This window comes from Blastomyces gilchristii (genome assembly GCF_000003855.2).
Source record: "Blastomyces gilchristii SLH14081 genomic scaffold supercont1.9, whole genome shotgun sequence".
Taxonomy (NCBI): Eukaryota; Fungi; Ascomycota; class Eurotiomycetes; order Onygenales; family Ajellomycetaceae; genus Blastomyces; species Blastomyces gilchristii.
Window position 1 is genome coordinate 851,641 of NW_003101674.1, and position 16,584 is coordinate 868,224.

Below are 16,584 nucleotides of genomic sequence, written 5' to 3' on the forward strand. Positions count from 1 at the left end.
AGTCTCTCTGGCTTCGAAATATAATAGTCCCAGACATTTATCACAATTACGTGGAATTTCAGTAGGAATCATGAAAAGTCTGGGGCGCGTTACCGTCTACATTATTCTATGAGAACTACTCGGGACTTTCTATATAATTGGCTGCTCCTGATGTGATCCCTGAGCCTTCACCTCTCAAGCAGGGCTGATTTGGACCTTTAAACATTTCACGGATCTGTCCACTGGTCCTTCTTAGATAATGATTAGCTACTAATTTTTTGTCGAGTTACTAGAGTAGAAATGTCGACAAAATTTCCACGCCGTGAGCTCGTCACCCCGGTGTCTTGAAACATTATCATCGACGGAGAGGAAAATGGAAAAGGAAAAAAGAAATGAGAATTGCCTAGAAGGGTGGATATCATCAATAGCATGTGGAACATGTGGTAGGGAAGCCAGTAGCAAATAAATCGTGTTGTCCAGGTGATTATAAAATTAGTTCCGTCATAAAGGAGAATATGCGACACGGGTGAGAGGATATAGCTATATCCTAATACTGGTTATACCTTGCCGCTGATCTGGTAAAGGAAATATGCAACGTCCGAAAATGACGTATGTTGCCAAATATCGCGTTGGGAACTAGAGATATAGAGATCGTTCAACGTCCCCACAAACAGAGCAAAATGAAGAAGGGCTAAAAGGTAAGAAAGAAATGAATACGAAAGTAAACGAAAAAAACGCCATTAAACCGCTCGAAAGGGTATGTTCCTTCCCCCCAGACGCCATACCATATGAAACTGGAAATACAAAACATGTCAAAAAATCGAAAAACGTTATAAATTCCGACAAAAGCTGAGAGTGGTGACTCATATGGCTGGTACCCCTGATGTTCGTTGTCTGAGGGAATCTAATAGATGTTCAGGAGGGACTCGTTGAAGATCCGGTCGTCGATCTGTGCCTCGTGGTGCAGTGACATAACCTTGCCGGTGACGCTGGATGCGATTCAGGATGATTCCGATTAAAACAATCAAGAATACACAACCAAGAGCGATACAGAACGACACTAGAATAACTATTCCTTTGGAACGTGGTCGGCCTGTAAGGGTATGTGTTAGCTCGGGACTTCTAATAGTAGCTTGTGTCTTTAGTGTAAATTGTAAAATACTTACGACTACCTCTAAATGTATTTTTATTTTCTGAGAATAGTTCTGCAACAGTGCCTGGTTGACCGTCCGCCGTTGTGGTTAGGATGAATGGCGTTAAAGTAGTTCCATCGTAGAGTGCGGCAGACGAGTTGCCAAAGCCTGGGATTTGGAGTTGACCAGAAACGAGGAGTACTTGGTCCCTATCAAGCACCTCGGTTTCATCATGTTCTCCTCTTATACCCATGACCTGGATTCCTTGTATTTTAGTTTCTCTCCCAAAAATTGCGCCTGTTGAGTGGAATTTCGAGCCATCGTAGAAAACTAGGAAAGGAGAGCCATCACCTGACTTTCCAGCAACCCAAAAGCGGGAACCATCCTCTCTGGAAAGCCCAAAGGCCGTAATGGGGCCCGGAATAGCCTCAGACGATGCACCGTCAATTGAAGACCAAGTTCGCAATTCCGCATCGTAGATAGCCAAAGTTGTCGCGTTATTTCCAACTGTGAATGCCCCCGCAGCAATGAGTTTATCTTTCGTAGCCCATTCTAGAACAAATACAGTACCTCTGATCTCATCACCCAGCCGGGTCCAGTGATTAGAAGCTGGTTGGAAATTGCAGACGCTCGGACAAGGTAGCCCGCCAGCTGATTGGAATTGACCGCCGACAAATATATCGTCAGATTCTGGACGTGGGGCGATAGAGTTTACAATGACGGTGTCGCCTTCAAGAGCAGGGGGTTGACGTGAGTATTTCGAATTTTTGAGATCATAAGCGATTATGCCGTCTATATCGGATGCGTAAATGCGACCTTTAACAATGCCGCCTGCAAATAGCGTGTCTCCACTCAGGCCCATCGTCAGGAAAATCGATTCCGTATCAATGCCAGGTCCAGCCCCACTGACAGCATCATTGTTTGCTCCATCAAGGAAAATAAGGTTCTCAATGGCGTCACCAGTTCCTCCAATAGCCGAGAAGTGACCGCCCAATACGGTGAGATTACGGCCTGAGCGAGTGTAGAACAGTCCTGTAATAACACCATCAGCATTTTGCAAAGCGGTGACTCTCTTTTGTAGCGATGATTTCTCTCCTATTGGCTGAATGTTAGCAGGAAGAGGCTGGAGGCCAAGACCATCATCGCCGTCTGTCAATGCGACAGCGTCGTGTGAGGCGAGTCCTTCTGATATAAGGTTGCCAGAGAAAAGCGTAGTGGCATTCCTGACCGTAATTGATGCGGTTAGCACCCCATTAAACACTTGTTGGCTGACGTCGAGATTCGGCAACCAATTTCTTCTCGAGGGGATCCAGACTGCGAAGCCTGGAGCTCGTTTTGAACGGTGGTGATCAAATGTAAGGATCCGAGTAAAGCTTCCACTGAATCCAACAGCAATTTCTGGCCCGTCATCTGTCAGATTGACAGAAAATTGTACTATAGACTCCACAAGACCATCTACACCAGCCCCAAGAGGGCTCCAAGTCTTCTGCGACAGTGAATATGACGCGACATTCATCAGCCTGCTTTCGCTATCGCCAGCTTCACCACTACCCGATGTGGCAGAGAAACTGCCCCCAACGAAAAGCGTATCATCGAGTAGTAGCATAGCATTCACCGGGGAATTCAGGCCACCATCTGGTAAAGATGAGGGCTTTCCATTTGTGAACGACATGATGTTTTTGAATGTGGGGCTGGAGAAGTCTCCGCCGACAAAAATAGTATCATTATCGCTAGCTAGGGTTTTTATTGCTGCATCGGGTTCGAGATCAGTTCCCGCTTTATTTAGGCCGGATTTGGAAAAGTCGGAATTAATTTCTTCATGGCTCGGATCAAATTCAAACAGGCCATTGAGTCCTCCAGTTGATGATATGAGTTGGAATCGAACGCGAGAGGCAACAACAGTAATATCTTCTTGACCAGCTTTTGGTGTCAGCGTCACGGATGCTTGAAAGTTGCTGCTACTGGCATCAACAAAGCCAAGATATATTTCATCATATTTGTCAAAATTGTTCGTCTGGGCTATCGAGCTCTCAATCTGCTGGTTGCCATTGGATGAGAAGGTCGCGGTAACAGTCACGGTTCCACGGGAGTCGCAGGTATTATCAGCAACACATCCAGGAGTGAAAACAGTCACTGAATAGTTTCCTGATTCCTTCAAGTCTGCCTCGAAGGTCACTGATGTCGAGGTCTGATCTGTCGATGCAACCTTGGCTGTTAAATAGTCGGACGAGCTCTGAAGAGATGGCGTAACCGCCCAGCTTCCTGTCGGGCTCGCTCTGGATCGGGTAGTGATTCCAGCACATGTGGGCTCGTTGAAATCGTCGATGGCATGAGTATAAATATCTAAAGCAACGTTAACTTGGCATTGATTACACAAGCATCTTGAAGATAGCATACCATCCTGAAAAAGTTCCACACTATCAAAGCCTCCACCTGCACCATACCAGTCAGAAATATCGAGCTGGAAACCGTTCATGCCAACTACATTAACGAATTTGAAATCGCGAAAATCCTCCGAGGGATCGTCTGAAAGCGGACATCTAGCATCACAAGCCATAACATTACCAGTGGCGGGATCGGTGTAGGTCATGTTCAGTATTCCATTGTCAGGCACTGTTGTAAAGCGGAATGTTTTTGTTCCTCGCCCTTCTAAACGTGCATTGCGTATCCTTAGTTTTGTTGGCCGGAATCCAAATCTCATCTCCGCACGCCAAAACCCCGGGGCGTTATCTGCAAGTAGCCATGGATTAGCAGCACCTTCCTTCCCGGCCTGTTTACAGATTGCATTCCGAGGATCACTAAACGCGGCCCTTGTTGTACTAGACCCAGAAGTAATTGATGCGGTTTCGAGGTTCACAACTTGTTGGTCATTCAGAGATGGTGTTGTCATGTTTCCCAAGCCGTCAAATGAACCTCCAAATACAACGCGGCCTTCCGAAGTTTTGGTGATAGACGTTACAACCCCGTTGAAGCCAGCGAAAGGAAGCGGGGAAAACCCAGATTTTGGCGACCACAGAATAGCATTATGGGATTCTGATTTCTTAAAATCTCCCCCAACATATACATTTCCACTTTCCTTATCACATAGTAGGGCGAGGACCTGTCCCGGGAGACCAGGAATTGGTGTAACCTTATTGGCATTTGGGTCGAAAAGGGCAATTCCGTGAGATTTGATCCCACTCAAACTCGTGAAGCTCCCTCCAACAACGACACTAGTAATCGTGCCATCATCTGCCATCAATGGGCAGAGTGACAATATATCGGCGTCGGCCGAGGCGAGTGAGGCTAGAGCACCGTTTGGTAACGTGGTGAGGAGGGTGGATCGGGATCCATTAGGCAGGGTAGGTTTCGGCCTCTGTTCCTCATACTGGAAGAGCGATATGGCATCAAAGCTGCCGGCCAAAGCAACTCGACCCAAGGGGCCAATATCAAGATCCGGCAAAGCAACGGGGGTGAATCGGGTAGCATAGATCGTAGGAGGTAGGAGCGAGAGGGCGAAAAACGCGGAACGACAGAGGGAAGAGACAACGCTCCCCGTCACTGGCTCGAACAGTGAGGAGGCCCTCATCGCTCCACCGCTCCAGCAACAGCGACACTGACACTGCCCTACCTACAAAGATAGAAGTAGATGAGGTAGGAATCGTCAATCCAAAGCCAAGAAAAGGACTTGGGGATCCAAGAAGGAGAGTAATGAGGTATATACAATATGGAATGCTTCTCAAAAGAGTGTATGATGAGAAACAAAACGAGATTCAAAACCCCCATCAACTAGATATCCTCACACCCTTGTCGAACAAAAAAGAAAGAAAAAGCGAGTGATACTGCTGGTGTAAAGGAGTGGACGGGGGTGAGGAAGAGCGAAGTAGGAGGAAATTGCACTGCCTGAGAAGTGTTGCAAAGGGGCTAACTATCCTATCCTCCCGCAAGACGCTGCTGAGTCAGTCGCGGCTGAGTTTCCAAGGCTTCCGTTCCTGGATATCACGGCCTATGATTGGCTGGATCTGAACAAAATGTGCCTGAACTGCACAGATGGGAAACCTTGCAAGCAAATGAATTGGGCGCTATTCCTGTTCTAGTTCGGATCAATAATTATGCGCCACGAAATTGGGTTGCACTAGTCCCAAACAGGGTGAGAAGGCAGGTACAACGAAATGAGCCGTGGTCACGGTGTACCAGATAACAATATTACGGGTGAGCATAGTACGGAGAAAACAAACATTGCTCGATCGGAGAGTAAAACTCTATGTTCTTCGTTTTCATCCACGCCAATCTGAAACCGTTGAATTTCAAGTTATATTCTCCTGACCCTGCTGCGCCTCCCATAGCTTTTTATACTCTCCTTGTTAATAACCGAAAAATGCAACGGAGCAATTGAAATGAACCCATGGACATGACTTGGCTGGAGACTGAATCTCCATGTGGCTTTGAACTTCTTCGTGTAATGTACGGATGTTTACAGCAACAGACTCGCTCTTTGCAGATTACTTGATGCGCTTTTATATTGCTTTGGCCAAAATGTATAAGAAAAAGAGAGTCCCAACTCATGAATAGAGTTACACACAACGTATTTTACCCCTCCCAAATAACTAGTTGCTTAGGGCGTGCTCGGTTGCACGTTAATATGGTACGGTCCCAGTGCTTGCGGCTTGAGACGCCTCAATCGCTCTTACAAATACGCTAAAAATATCCTACGTTCCCTGATTGGGCTTCGTCGATGAGCTTGTAATCCAGGACACGCGTGGAAAGCTGACTGGCCCGAATTGTCTCGGAGACTAGATATTGATCAAGCCCTCGAGTAAAGAGAACTCAACAGTCGGCTTCTCACATACACATGCTCAGGAGAAGAAATGTAATGTACTGTACATACATTACATTCAGTGAAAGAACAAAAAATGAAAAAGTACTAAAGAAGAGCAAGAAGAGGAGAAACCACGAAAGAAAGGGAACTTTTTTTCTCCGTGGCTACTCAGCAATTATGGCTGCTAGGTTGAAACGTGTCCGATTCGTTTCGTGCACCATTCCTATAACTCCTATGACGCTGAATCGTAGGGTTTATGTGCAGCGAATGGGCGGGAAAATAGCCATCTCTCTACACCTTAACCCATCCCCATTTTAGATCAGCCCTACTGGATGCCCGGATGATCAACCCTGGTATCATTTAGTTCTAGGCTGACGATCGATGTGTTATTTCAAATAGCGAAACGCGCATCTATGCCGAGTGTGGCGGACTGAGGGCATCGGCACAAGCTTGAAGCTTAAAAGGAATTGGCTTCAAGCTTGCCCCATCAGTGTCGCGAGTTCTTGGCGCACTAACACAAACTTCACTCTGAGTGCTACTATTTATTGGACTTCACACTCCATATCCCGAGCCCAACTCGCTTTCAGATCAACAGATATTATGGAATATCCGTCTGTTGCGCGCCCGTATCCTTCAATATAATAACTAGGATCTTTTCTAGTCGGATCGTAAGAAGGGAACGGGCAGAGCGAGCGAGTTGGAGTGTGATGATGGACAATCATTTGTCCAAATCGTACATAATGTTGTTATCTACCTAGGTATCTAAGCCCTTTCTTCTTCATACCTCACTTTCCATCCGTCAAGTTGTAAATCTTCTGGATCCCAGCCAGCACATTCTCGAAATCAATTTTCAGATCCGTCAACAGGCCATCCTTAAAATTAAACACCCAACCATGCACAATAGGATACCCGTTTTCCTCAAAGCTCTTCTGCACAGCTGCCGTCTTAATGATGTTGCGGCACTGCTCAATCACATTCAGCTCCACAAGCCTATCACAGCGTGCGCTCCCTTCAAGCGCATCCAGCTCCGTCTCATGGAGCCTGTAGACGTCACGAATATTCCGCAGCCAGGGATTCAGCAGACCCAGATCCGCGGGGGTCAAAGCCGCTTTGACCCCACCGCATCCATAATGTCCGCAGACAATGATGTGTTTGACGCGGAGGTGGCGCACCGCATAGTTGATCACGCTCATCACGTTCAGATCCGTGTTGCAGACCAAATTAGCAATGTTGCGATGGATGAAGGCTTCACCGGGGTCTAGCCCCGTGATTTGCTCGGCGGGAATGCGGCTGTCGCTGCAGCCGATCCATAGATAATCTGGATTCTGGCCATTCTGGAGCTTCTCAAAGAAGTGCGGATCTTTCGCGGCTTTTTCCGCTGCCCATTTCCTGTTGTTTTCGAAGACGCGCTGGTGGGATTGCTTGAGGTATTTGGAGACGTCGGTAGGGGCCATGTGGCTTATTGTCTGGTTGGTTGTACAGGGGTAAATTAGGGCTGAGCTGGGTTTGCCAGAGTGACAATTATGACGAGAGTGAAGGCTGGGGTTGGCGGTAATGGTTTGTGTACTTGTAATGGCGCTTGCGCAACGGGGCTGAATATCTAGTAGTTTCGATAGGTGATGCCGTTGAAACATTTATTTGAGACGGATGAAGGACTGAGTCTAGGAAAGGAGAAACTGGATTTCGTAGCAGCGCGGGGAAGAGGGGCATTATAAGAGGGGGCATAGTAAGAAAGAAAATCGAGGGGCGTGGGTTGGGATTTTTGATGTCGGTGACCATCAAAGCGCGGCACATGATGTCAGCGCAGAGTTTTCTCAACGATCGGGCTCAGGTACCCAGCCGGGTTAACCAACCAATGAGAGTCCACCATTCACCTGACACTAACCTGTAAAGGCCTGTTCGGTGACCCCGTCCAGGGCCGTATAAGTGCCAGCTTGTACGGCCCTGGACAGCTCTGGCTGGGGTTATACACACTAACCTGGCCGGATAAGGCCTTCTGTTCAGTAGATTCTGTGTATAACTTAACTCTGTACAACTCGCCAAGCATGCCAAGCTGACAGTCAGATTCATATTATAGAGTTCAACGGTGTATTTAGTTGAAAAAGTGATAGATCTAAACCTATTCAAGTTAAATCTGTACTGTATACTCCGTAACTACACTGGAATGATATGTGCTGACATGTTCCAGTGTGGCCGTATGGAGTACAGCATCCAGAGACCTGCAAATATCATCAAAAATCAACAACCATGGTGAGCGACTGTGATAATGCAACCTGGAAGGCAATATGACAGTATCTATGTCATAGACAGCAGTAAATAAGGCTTGCTGCTGAAGAAGTGATCAATTTGAGACTCATTAATATCCATTTTTCACTGATATTTGGTGTGTAAAGATAGTAATATAACAGGATTTTCAAACTGCTATATATCTGCTGGAATGGCATGATAGTCATCATCATAAAAAACCATTCATAAGGAAGTAATACCAAAACACCAAGCAGACTACTCTTCATATAAGGAAAGATAGCAATAATGAAGGTTACCACTGTCAGAAGTTAAATATCCACTTTCTGTACGGCCCTGGCACTGTACGGAAAAAATCACCGAACAGGCCCTAATAGTGCTTGCAAGATGGGGGGGTGCGGTTCAATCAGTATGCCACTTTTCACTCTAACACCATTCTCTCGTCTTCAGTGGAGGACTGTCTCCTGAAATCAAAGACAGTGATGTCTCCCGCGATCTGATGTGTAAAAGACCAAGTGATGATAACATCTACTTCACAAAAGAATATAGTTTCAACACCAATCGGGCTTCTGTGTCTTTCTGCCAGATCTCCGTTATTAGATTAGCAGCAATGGACTTTCTACACGGAAAGGAGAGAATGATCAAGGCGGCATCAGCAATAAGATTACAGGGAATTGAAACAGTTCAGCCTACCAGACCACATGCTTCCCTGCATGGAAAAGTCTCAGCTGCTCCTCTGGGACTTCAGCATTGCAATGCTCCATCACCCAAAGACGGTATGTTCAACCCCCTAACGATTTACTTTGATATCGCTTGCATCCGTATTGTGGCCATTTAGCACATTCATCAGTTACTTGTCTGTTCGATACTGATACGTTCAATTGCCCAGCAGCTCCGAGCCACGGCCCGTCAACGTAGCAGCATTGTGACAACTTCCGGTCGACACCGTACCGAGACTCTTGCATCCAGCCGGGTACGATACGACTCGAACCGCACAGACAACAAGGCTTTTCCACAGGATAGCTGGTATAAATACATGGCTGGCTATGAAAAAGAAACGCGTGAATTCTCCAGACCTCGGTAACAAGGGTACGAAACAAACACAACAGTTGGGGATTTGATTGCATCTCAGAAGTAACAGTCATAGAAAACAGGCAGCAGGGAATCACTTGAATGGGAATGGAAGCTCCAGGCACAGGGAAACAGACACAGGCAACAGGGGACCACTTCACGTAAAGCGAAACCTCACACACCACCAGAACACTCCTTGGACACCTCCCTTGGTCTAACACATTGCTATTTCCCCATCAGGATCGATGTATCTGCCCACAGTTATATCCCCCCAAGCGTCATCATCCTGAGCCTGCAAAAATTTTGCTGGCACGCTCCTAAAACAGATGGAATCTAGGCAGCCCTTCTGGCCAAAGATTATTCCTGACCGAGAATTGGGATAGTACTTCTGTTAACGACCAGAGCAACAGTGCAAAGGTGGATGTAAGTATTCGTAAACTCAACGTTAGCGATAAGCTACACCCGACATCCCCCTTCCAGCCGATAAGGATCGTGTACGGGATCGATTTCGAGATAATCGCGAAATCCTGGAGACAATACGTCCGATGAAATGATGGTTTGTTGGGCACTAGTATCAAACAACATTACAGCATTTTCCAATATATTAAATGCTATACACAGAATTCACTCAATTTAATCAATTATATTTTAAATTAATTAATTAATTAATATTAAATAATAGTACTGCTATTCTAATAACTGAACAGAGAGTTAAAAACTGTAAAAAGAAAATAAAAAAGAAAATGAGAAAAAAACTGTATATATATAATTTAAAAAAAGGGTTGAGAATTAAAAAGAACTTGAATTACATATAAAATATTAATAAATGAGAAAGAGAGATGTTTAAAATCACTGACTCTCAATTATAAAATCACATAGTATTACAGTGTAGTGTATATAATATTATTGAATATACTGTCTGTACATACTCTAAATATATAGAAAATAATTGATAATATAAATTTGTTAATTTTTACTGGTAATTGAGACTCGCTTGTGGAAAGCAGGTTGGTAGGAACCGCCCTTTTAGATGAACGGAAGCGCACCAACCACCAGAGCGTCGACAAAAACAATGACGTCGGAGGCGAAAAAAAGAAGGACTCACCCCACCCGGATAACGATAGGCCAATTTCCATTTTCCAGTAGTCAACGAGTTGAGTATTAGTTATACGGTCCATGTAGTTTTAAAAAGGAGGAATTTATTCAATTTAGTAAATACGAGAAGAGTTGCGCTTAGCTCTAGTTCCTGAATATCAAATCGCTTTCCATGCTATCAAGATATTACTTCTTGTAAATTTCACTGCCTGAGCATTCGAGTATTGTGGCTTCTGCATAGCGCCCTGAGCGCATATTTTATACTGCCATCACCGAGAGACGCCCTTTGATGGTAAGTACTTTCGTTTGTGATTTTTTAGAAGCCTAATAGCTCATTACTGTAAAGCACATATAGAGGATGTCCTTGATTTGAATCCTGGTCCTTTGAATTATAGAAGTTTGGACGGTTTGGTTGGCTGGGTCCAACGGAAACTGATCTGGGACTTAACTTACCCAATGCTAAGTGCCCAAGCTAATTTGAAGGTCATTGGTAACTTAATATCTCCGACAAGTACATTATGAGCCTTGGAGCCCACTTGCTTCCTTTGAACAACAACCTAAGCAGGCCACAACTCTCTCGGTTTCTGTAATTCTTGGTATCATCAACAACCTGAGACAATTCATAACAAGATGCCCATTAAACAGCAAATTCAACTGTCAGCAACTCTGAATGCAATGCAAACAGAGATGGACTTCCTCAACTCCCCCTTCTTCATCAAAGCAAGGTCAATAAGAGCTTGCCAACTGCTGCAGAGGTTGTCTCCCTCTCAGAACAGTTCAACAAACATCCACGGCCTGCACCAGTTAAATTTGAACATCTAAATCTTCTTGTCAAGTTTGGGCTGTCTGTGACAGTTGAAGAAGCCCTAACTCTCCACATGCTTCAAACCTCTTTTACTTGAGAAGATACCTGTCCCAGAGGTGTATGGTTGAAGAGTTTATCAAAACTCTGTGTTCATTTATATGGAGCTTATTTAGAGAGACACACTACATGATCAATGGGACAATGAGCCAGATAGATACTTTATTTGTGGCCAGTTACAGGAGATTATTTCTTCCCTTCAGCAAATTGAGCTAGATTCTTATGACTCATTTATTGGTATGCATGTATCTCACAATGTCTATCAGCAGAGTCATTTACTGAGATGTAGAATTCATAAATTGTGCACATTTGCACAATTATGTCTTTGCAACCATCCCTCAATCAGGACCTTTTAAAAATGTGAAAGCATTCAATGACTGGTTTTCTTCTCTGCCCCAAAGCTGGCTTCCTGATTCGAAGAGATATCGGGGTCCTTATCAAGACTACCTACCAGATGATGAGGCCATCAGATTGACTCATGGAGACTTGCATTGGAGTAATATTCTAATTTCACTAGCTGGTCGCCCACGTGTCCTTGCTGTAGTTGATTGAGCTCATGCTGAGGGAGTATTGCAAGGCCTTATACACATCAGACTATAAGGGGGAATGGGCCGAATGGCGCAATGTTTGGATTCTCAAATTTTTAACTGTGTATGAGCCTGAGTTCGCTGCTTTCAGTGAATATGTGCTGCAGATTGGAGCAGTATAAGTATTGATTTTGTACTTAGCCTTCTAAATTACATTTTTCATGATCATTTACTGAGCTTCTGCTTCCAGTATCCTTCATAAGCTATGTACTCAAGTGTGCTTCACCCTGTGATGATTGACCAGAGAAACAATTGCTAAATGCCAGAAATCAAAATGAAAAATGGGATTTACTAATAAGGGCCTCGTTTACCAGTTGACACTCCGTAGTACTTCATATAGAAAACAAAAATAAGCAACATGATTCAAATCTAAACAGGGCCAGCCCAGTATCACAATCAACAGTAACATCCGATTTATGCGCAAATTCTGAGTTCACAGATCCTGCCTTGACCACGCCTGCCGCCAACCGGGTTCAAGCCAACATCGTGATTTGGAGGATCGCGTGCAGACTGAACAATCTGGATCGCATTTTCATTGATATATTGATGGTGAACTAGACGGTGTACATAGTCCTGATATTTTCAATACCTTGCAGCGTTGCCATTAAGAATGCGGCCACCTAACATCAGACCTTCGCTTTGGCGGTGGAAATCTGGAAACTCCCACACCCACTATATCGGTGAGAATTCCCAAGTCAAACAGGTGCGACATTTGCACTTGCCAACAGAGGTGATCTTAGTGCTTGCATATTGAAGTCGCATTCATATCGCTCTGAACAGCTCTCCTCCATGGTAGGCTTTGAGAGGCCTTGGAATTGTCCTGTACTGACAAATTGAGGCCCTGGACGGCCCGGAATAGGCCATTTCCCGCCGAAGCCGTCATTTTAAGCATGTATGTTAGCTTCACAGTTGGACGAGATCAGGTTTATGTTGCCAAGTTTGTCACCGCCAATCTACGCATATGTTCGCGTGGCCGTTGCATTGACAAAGAGTTTGTATTGTGATATGATAACTTCTGGTGAGCACCACAGGCATGATTGTTAAGTGTGCTGTGAGCAGCAATCTGTATACTTTTATGGGAGTAAAACAGGAATAACACGGCGGATATTCTACATTTTGTGAGTACGGGCAGTCTTTGTGATAATACTCTCCGACTATGAGACAAAATCCTGATAAATACAAGCCTCATCCTAAATTTTAACCTGACATCTCCTTCTCCGGTCATCTCAGGATATACATCTTGAGATCTCTACTTGGTCGACTGATGGTGAAAGGATACCAGATAGTAAAAAATAAAAGGAAAAAAAAAAAAAAGAAAAAGAAAAAGAAAACACAAAATATTTAAGTGCTTTTGTTCGGTCACAGCTTTGATGGCAAATAACGTTTTTAGCTCCTATCGTCTGCCGTAATAAACCTCCTCGGGCGCGAAACTTTCTTAAGTGGTCTTCACGCGATTGCTCAAGCTAGTGGGGAGACAACCAAATAGTTTTCACTCTCAGCTTCTGTCCATCCATTCATCATCAAATACCTTTGAAGGTTTTATTGACTTTAGACTCCTCTTCTTTTTAGCCAACTCGTAACTGAGATCTTGACTTTTCATCCCATACTCCCATCATGTCAGTTTGGCTTGCCCCCAGAATGCCCGTTACAGCATTCATTGACTGACTTCATAACAGGGAGAGCTTTGAGAACATATACCTTGACTTATCGAAACAGCCAGGCAAATGTAAGCTTGCAGAGAGTGGCCTGGGTTGGCGACCATCAGGAGGCGGCGACACGTTCACTCTTGATAGCAGCAATATCGGCGCAGCGCAATGGAGTCGGGCTGCCAAGGGGTATGAGCTAAAGATTCTATCCCGTTCTTCAGGAGTTATTCAGCTTGATGGATTTGAACAAGAGGTACGAAATTAAAATGTGCACTCTATTATCCTCGTTTGCTTTTATGAGACTGACATTTACGGTACTTTAGGATTTTGAACGAACGAGTAAGGCTTTCAAGATCTGGTATGGTATCAACCTTGAAAACCGAGAACATGCGCTTCGAGGATGGAACTGGGGGAAAGCAGAATTCACAAAAGCAGAACTCGCATTCAATGTTCAGAACCGACCAGCCTTCGAAATCCCTTATTCAGAAATATCAAATACAAATCTTGCGGGCAAGAACGAGGTTGCAGTCGAATTTTCACTTCCAACCGATGGTGTTAATGGAACAACCGGACAGTCAGAGGGCGGCACTAAAAACAGAGGAAGAAAGGCTGGTGCTGGCCGTGACGAATTGGTGGAGATGAGATTTTACATTCCCGGCACAGCGCTTAAAAAAGAGAAGCCGGAGGGAGAGGAAGATGATGAAAGCGTTGATGGTGAAGAAGCTGAGGAGCAGAATGCGGCAAACTTGTTCTATGAAACTCTAATGGATAAGGCCGAGATTGGGGATGTCGCTGGTGATACTTTTGCTACCTTCCTGGATGTGCTACATCTTACACCAAGGTCAGAATTTTTCCTTCTCAAAGCTTTCCTACAATAACCTACTTACTGACATCCTCACAGAGGCCGTTTCGACATTGATATGTACGAAAGTTCATTCAGATTACGTGGCAAAACATACGACTATAAGATCCAGTACCAATCGATCAAGAAGTTCTTCCTATTACCGAAGAATGATGATACCCATACGTTGATTACTCTTGGCTTGGACCCTCCACTCCGACAAGGCCAAACCCGATATCCATTCCTAGTTATGCAGTTGAAACTTGATGATGAGATTAGCATCGATCTTAACATGACTGAGTATGTTACTTTCTTTATCACAGCAATTCCGCGGCTTCACTAATAAATTTGCGGCAGTGAGTTACTTCAAACCCGCTACAAGGACAAGTTGGAGGCCCATTACGAGGAACCCATTCATCAGGTTGTAACGAAAGTATTTCGCGGTCTTTCCGGGAAAAAGGTCGTGATGCCTTCAAGAGATTTCGTCAGGTCAGCAACTGGTTTATCTCAATCCCTTTCTGAATCTCGCAATAAAAACTCGGGCCCAAATTCCGATCATACCCAATCACCCAATGGACATCTTCGATCGAAAATTACTGACCCAAAATATAGTCACCACGGACACTCCGGCGTCAAATGCTCCATCAAAGCAAACGAAGGCCTTCTATTTTGTTTAGACAAAAGCTTCATGTTCGTACCCAAACCCGCGACGTACGTCCAAATCGAGAATATATCCGTAATCACCATGTCTCGTGTCGGTGGTGCTATCTCTGCTAGTCGGACCTTTGATATCACGATGACCCTTAAAGGTGGAATGGGAGAACATCAGTTTAGCAATATCAATCGGTATAACTCTTCCGCAACTCAACCCCCTGTTAGAGCAAGTTAATTACTGAAATCCTACTGACGATGATACAGTGAGGAACAACAACCATTGGAAGAATTTTTCAAGGCGAAGAATATAAGATTTAAGAACGAGATGGCCGATGATGTCAGCTATTCCCCTGCTCAGATTCCCAATCTACTATGTTATACAATGGTATGCTAACTCTTCATCGCAGTCATCTGCGCTTCTTGCCGCCGCTCTGAACAACGACGATGGTTCCAGTGACGAGGATGTAGCCATCGGGAATGATCGTGGCTCGGCCGACGAAGACGAAGAATCTGTAGACGAAGACTTCCAAGCAGAGTCCGAATCCGATGTTGCGGAGGAATACGACTCTGCGCATGAGAGCAGTGGCAGCGGAAGTGATGTTGAGATGGATGATGCCGACGACACCAGGGACGTCGAGGTCGAGGTCGATGACGACGACAGACCGAAGAAGAAGACCAAGGTTGGAAAATGACGGGAAGGGATTTGCAAATAACGCTATTTTCTGGAGGTGTTTCAATAGTTTTGTATTATCATCATCATTTCCCGTGCTTTCTCCCTTAACAATAGTCACATCGGTGTTATTGACCTTTTTGAGGTTTTACATTCGGTTTACTTTTTTTGGTTGTTTATTTATCCTTTGCGGGATGTTTACGCTAGGAAGCTTGCTCTTTTTCTTCATTCTGATCCCATTGTTGATAAAAAGGGTTTCAAAAGGGGCTTTTCCAAATTTAATTTCACTCTGCTTCTCCCGATGATTTATTTGCCTTTTATCTAGCACCAAGTCGTGCAACAGACACCACCTATATGGCTCCTTGGTTGTCTCGCGCGGCCGTCTTTACGCCATTTAATATTCAAAACTAAATGAATTACTGATTTTCTTTCCCCCTTTGGCCAGCGCAGCAATCTCAGATATCACGTGTCACAGAAGAAAAATTTTATCAGCCACAGCAATGTGGCGCAGTGCATACACACACCGCCCTTTAGTACCAAAATGTTCCTGCAAGTTGGAATTGTTTTTCTCCCTTTGCTCGCTCCGATTTGACACGTGTTGAGCATTGACAGGAACGGTGACTTCGGATTAAATGTGATGAATGCCTTGCTGAACCATCATGTAAGTATGCAGGACTATTGTCGCAGCCGTACCAGCGGCGCAGACGAGCGAGAGTATTCTCAAGAGAAACGGTGCGAAAACGACAGGGAAAGGATAAGCTTACGGAGTACTCCGTAGTTTATCCATATTTCTGCCCGAAGCCATCTTTCACTTTTCGCGTGACGATAATGAAGCTAGGCCGGGGAAAGATAAGGTGAGCGCAAACTTTCCCTTACGAGTCGTAGATATGGCAAGAATAATTTAAAATGGTCTGGATTTTTCGTCATGAGCGGTAAATGAAACTAATGCCTCCCCCATCACACAGATCATACCCCTCATTTCCGTTTTATGATGTTCATGCTCA

At 44.7% G+C, this 16,584-nt stretch overlaps 4 protein-coding genes across 5 annotated transcripts; 2 read left to right on the forward strand and 2 right to left on the reverse strand.

Moving 5' to 3' along the window:
- Positions 1-13: 13 nt before the first annotated feature.
- On the reverse strand, positions 14-5,244 carry BDBG_04574 (cellular morphogenesis protein). The gene is made up of 3 exons (XM_002624664.2): positions 3,510-5,244; positions 1,146-3,455; positions 14-1,072 (listed from the first exon to the last, which is right to left on the reverse strand). Exons 1-3 carry the CDS (start codon positions 4,678-4,680, stop codon positions 843-845), a joined length of 3,711 nt encoding a protein of 1,236 aa, XP_002624710.1. The 5' UTR covers positions 4,681-5,244; the 3' UTR covers positions 14-842.
- A 144-nt stretch (positions 5,245-5,388) lies between these two features.
- BDBG_04575 (carbonic anhydrase) lies at positions 5,389-7,718 on the reverse strand. The gene has a single exon (XM_031721733.1). The coding sequence runs from the start codon at positions 7,542-7,544 to the stop codon at positions 6,696-6,698; it is 849 nt and encodes a 282-aa protein (XP_031578588.1). The 5' UTR covers positions 7,545-7,718; the 3' UTR covers positions 5,389-6,695.
- A 1,149-nt stretch (positions 7,719-8,867) lies between these two features.
- BDBG_04576 (uncharacterized protein) lies at positions 8,868-9,238 on the forward strand (the record flags this gene model as incomplete). The annotated part of the gene is made up of 2 exons (XM_031721734.1): positions 8,868-8,930; positions 9,047-9,238. The coding sequence occupies 2 exons, from the start codon at positions 8,868-8,870 to the stop codon at positions 9,236-9,238; spliced, it is 255 nt and encodes an 84-aa protein (XP_031578589.1).
- A 3,188-nt stretch (positions 9,239-12,426) lies between these two features.
- On the forward strand, positions 12,427-16,432 carry BDBG_04577 (the record flags this gene model as incomplete). Of its 2 annotated transcripts, XM_031721735.1 has the most annotated exons (9): positions 12,427-12,472; positions 12,629-12,760; positions 13,446-13,668; positions 13,739-14,256; positions 14,317-14,556; positions 14,614-14,745; positions 14,869-15,102; positions 15,175-15,247; positions 15,318-15,602. In XM_031721735.1, the coding sequence occupies exons 2-9, from the start codon at positions 12,660-12,662 to the stop codon at positions 15,600-15,602; spliced, it is 1,806 nt and encodes a 601-aa protein (XP_031578590.1). In that variant the 5' UTR covers positions 12,427-12,472; positions 12,629-12,659. The 2 variants fall into 2 exon arrangements, with proteins under 2 accessions (XP_031578590.1, XP_031578591.1); XM_031721736.1 differs by lacking the exons at positions 12,427-12,472; positions 12,629-12,760 and adding an exon at positions 13,055-13,385 and having other exon boundaries at positions 15,318-16,432.
- Between the last annotated feature and the right edge of the window lie 152 nt (positions 16,433-16,584).

Bases quoted from the DNA above. Each gene is read 5' to 3' on its own strand.
- BDBG_04574 (XM_002624664.2), bottom strand. From the start codon at position 4,680: ATGAGGGCCTCCTCACTGTTCGAGCCAGTGACGGGGAGCGTTGTCTCT. The intron at 3,456-3,509 runs GTATGCTATCTT...ACGTTGCTTTAG, and splicing joins TGTGGAACTTTTTCAGGATG to ATATTTATACTCATGCCATC. The intron at 1,073-1,145 runs GTAAGTATTTTA...ATACCCTTACAG, and splicing joins AAATACATTTAGAGGTAGTC to GCCGACCACGTTCCAAAGGA.
- BDBG_04575 (XM_031721733.1), bottom strand. From the start codon at position 7,544: ATGTTTCAACGGCATCACCTATCGAAACTACTAGATATTCAGCCCCGT.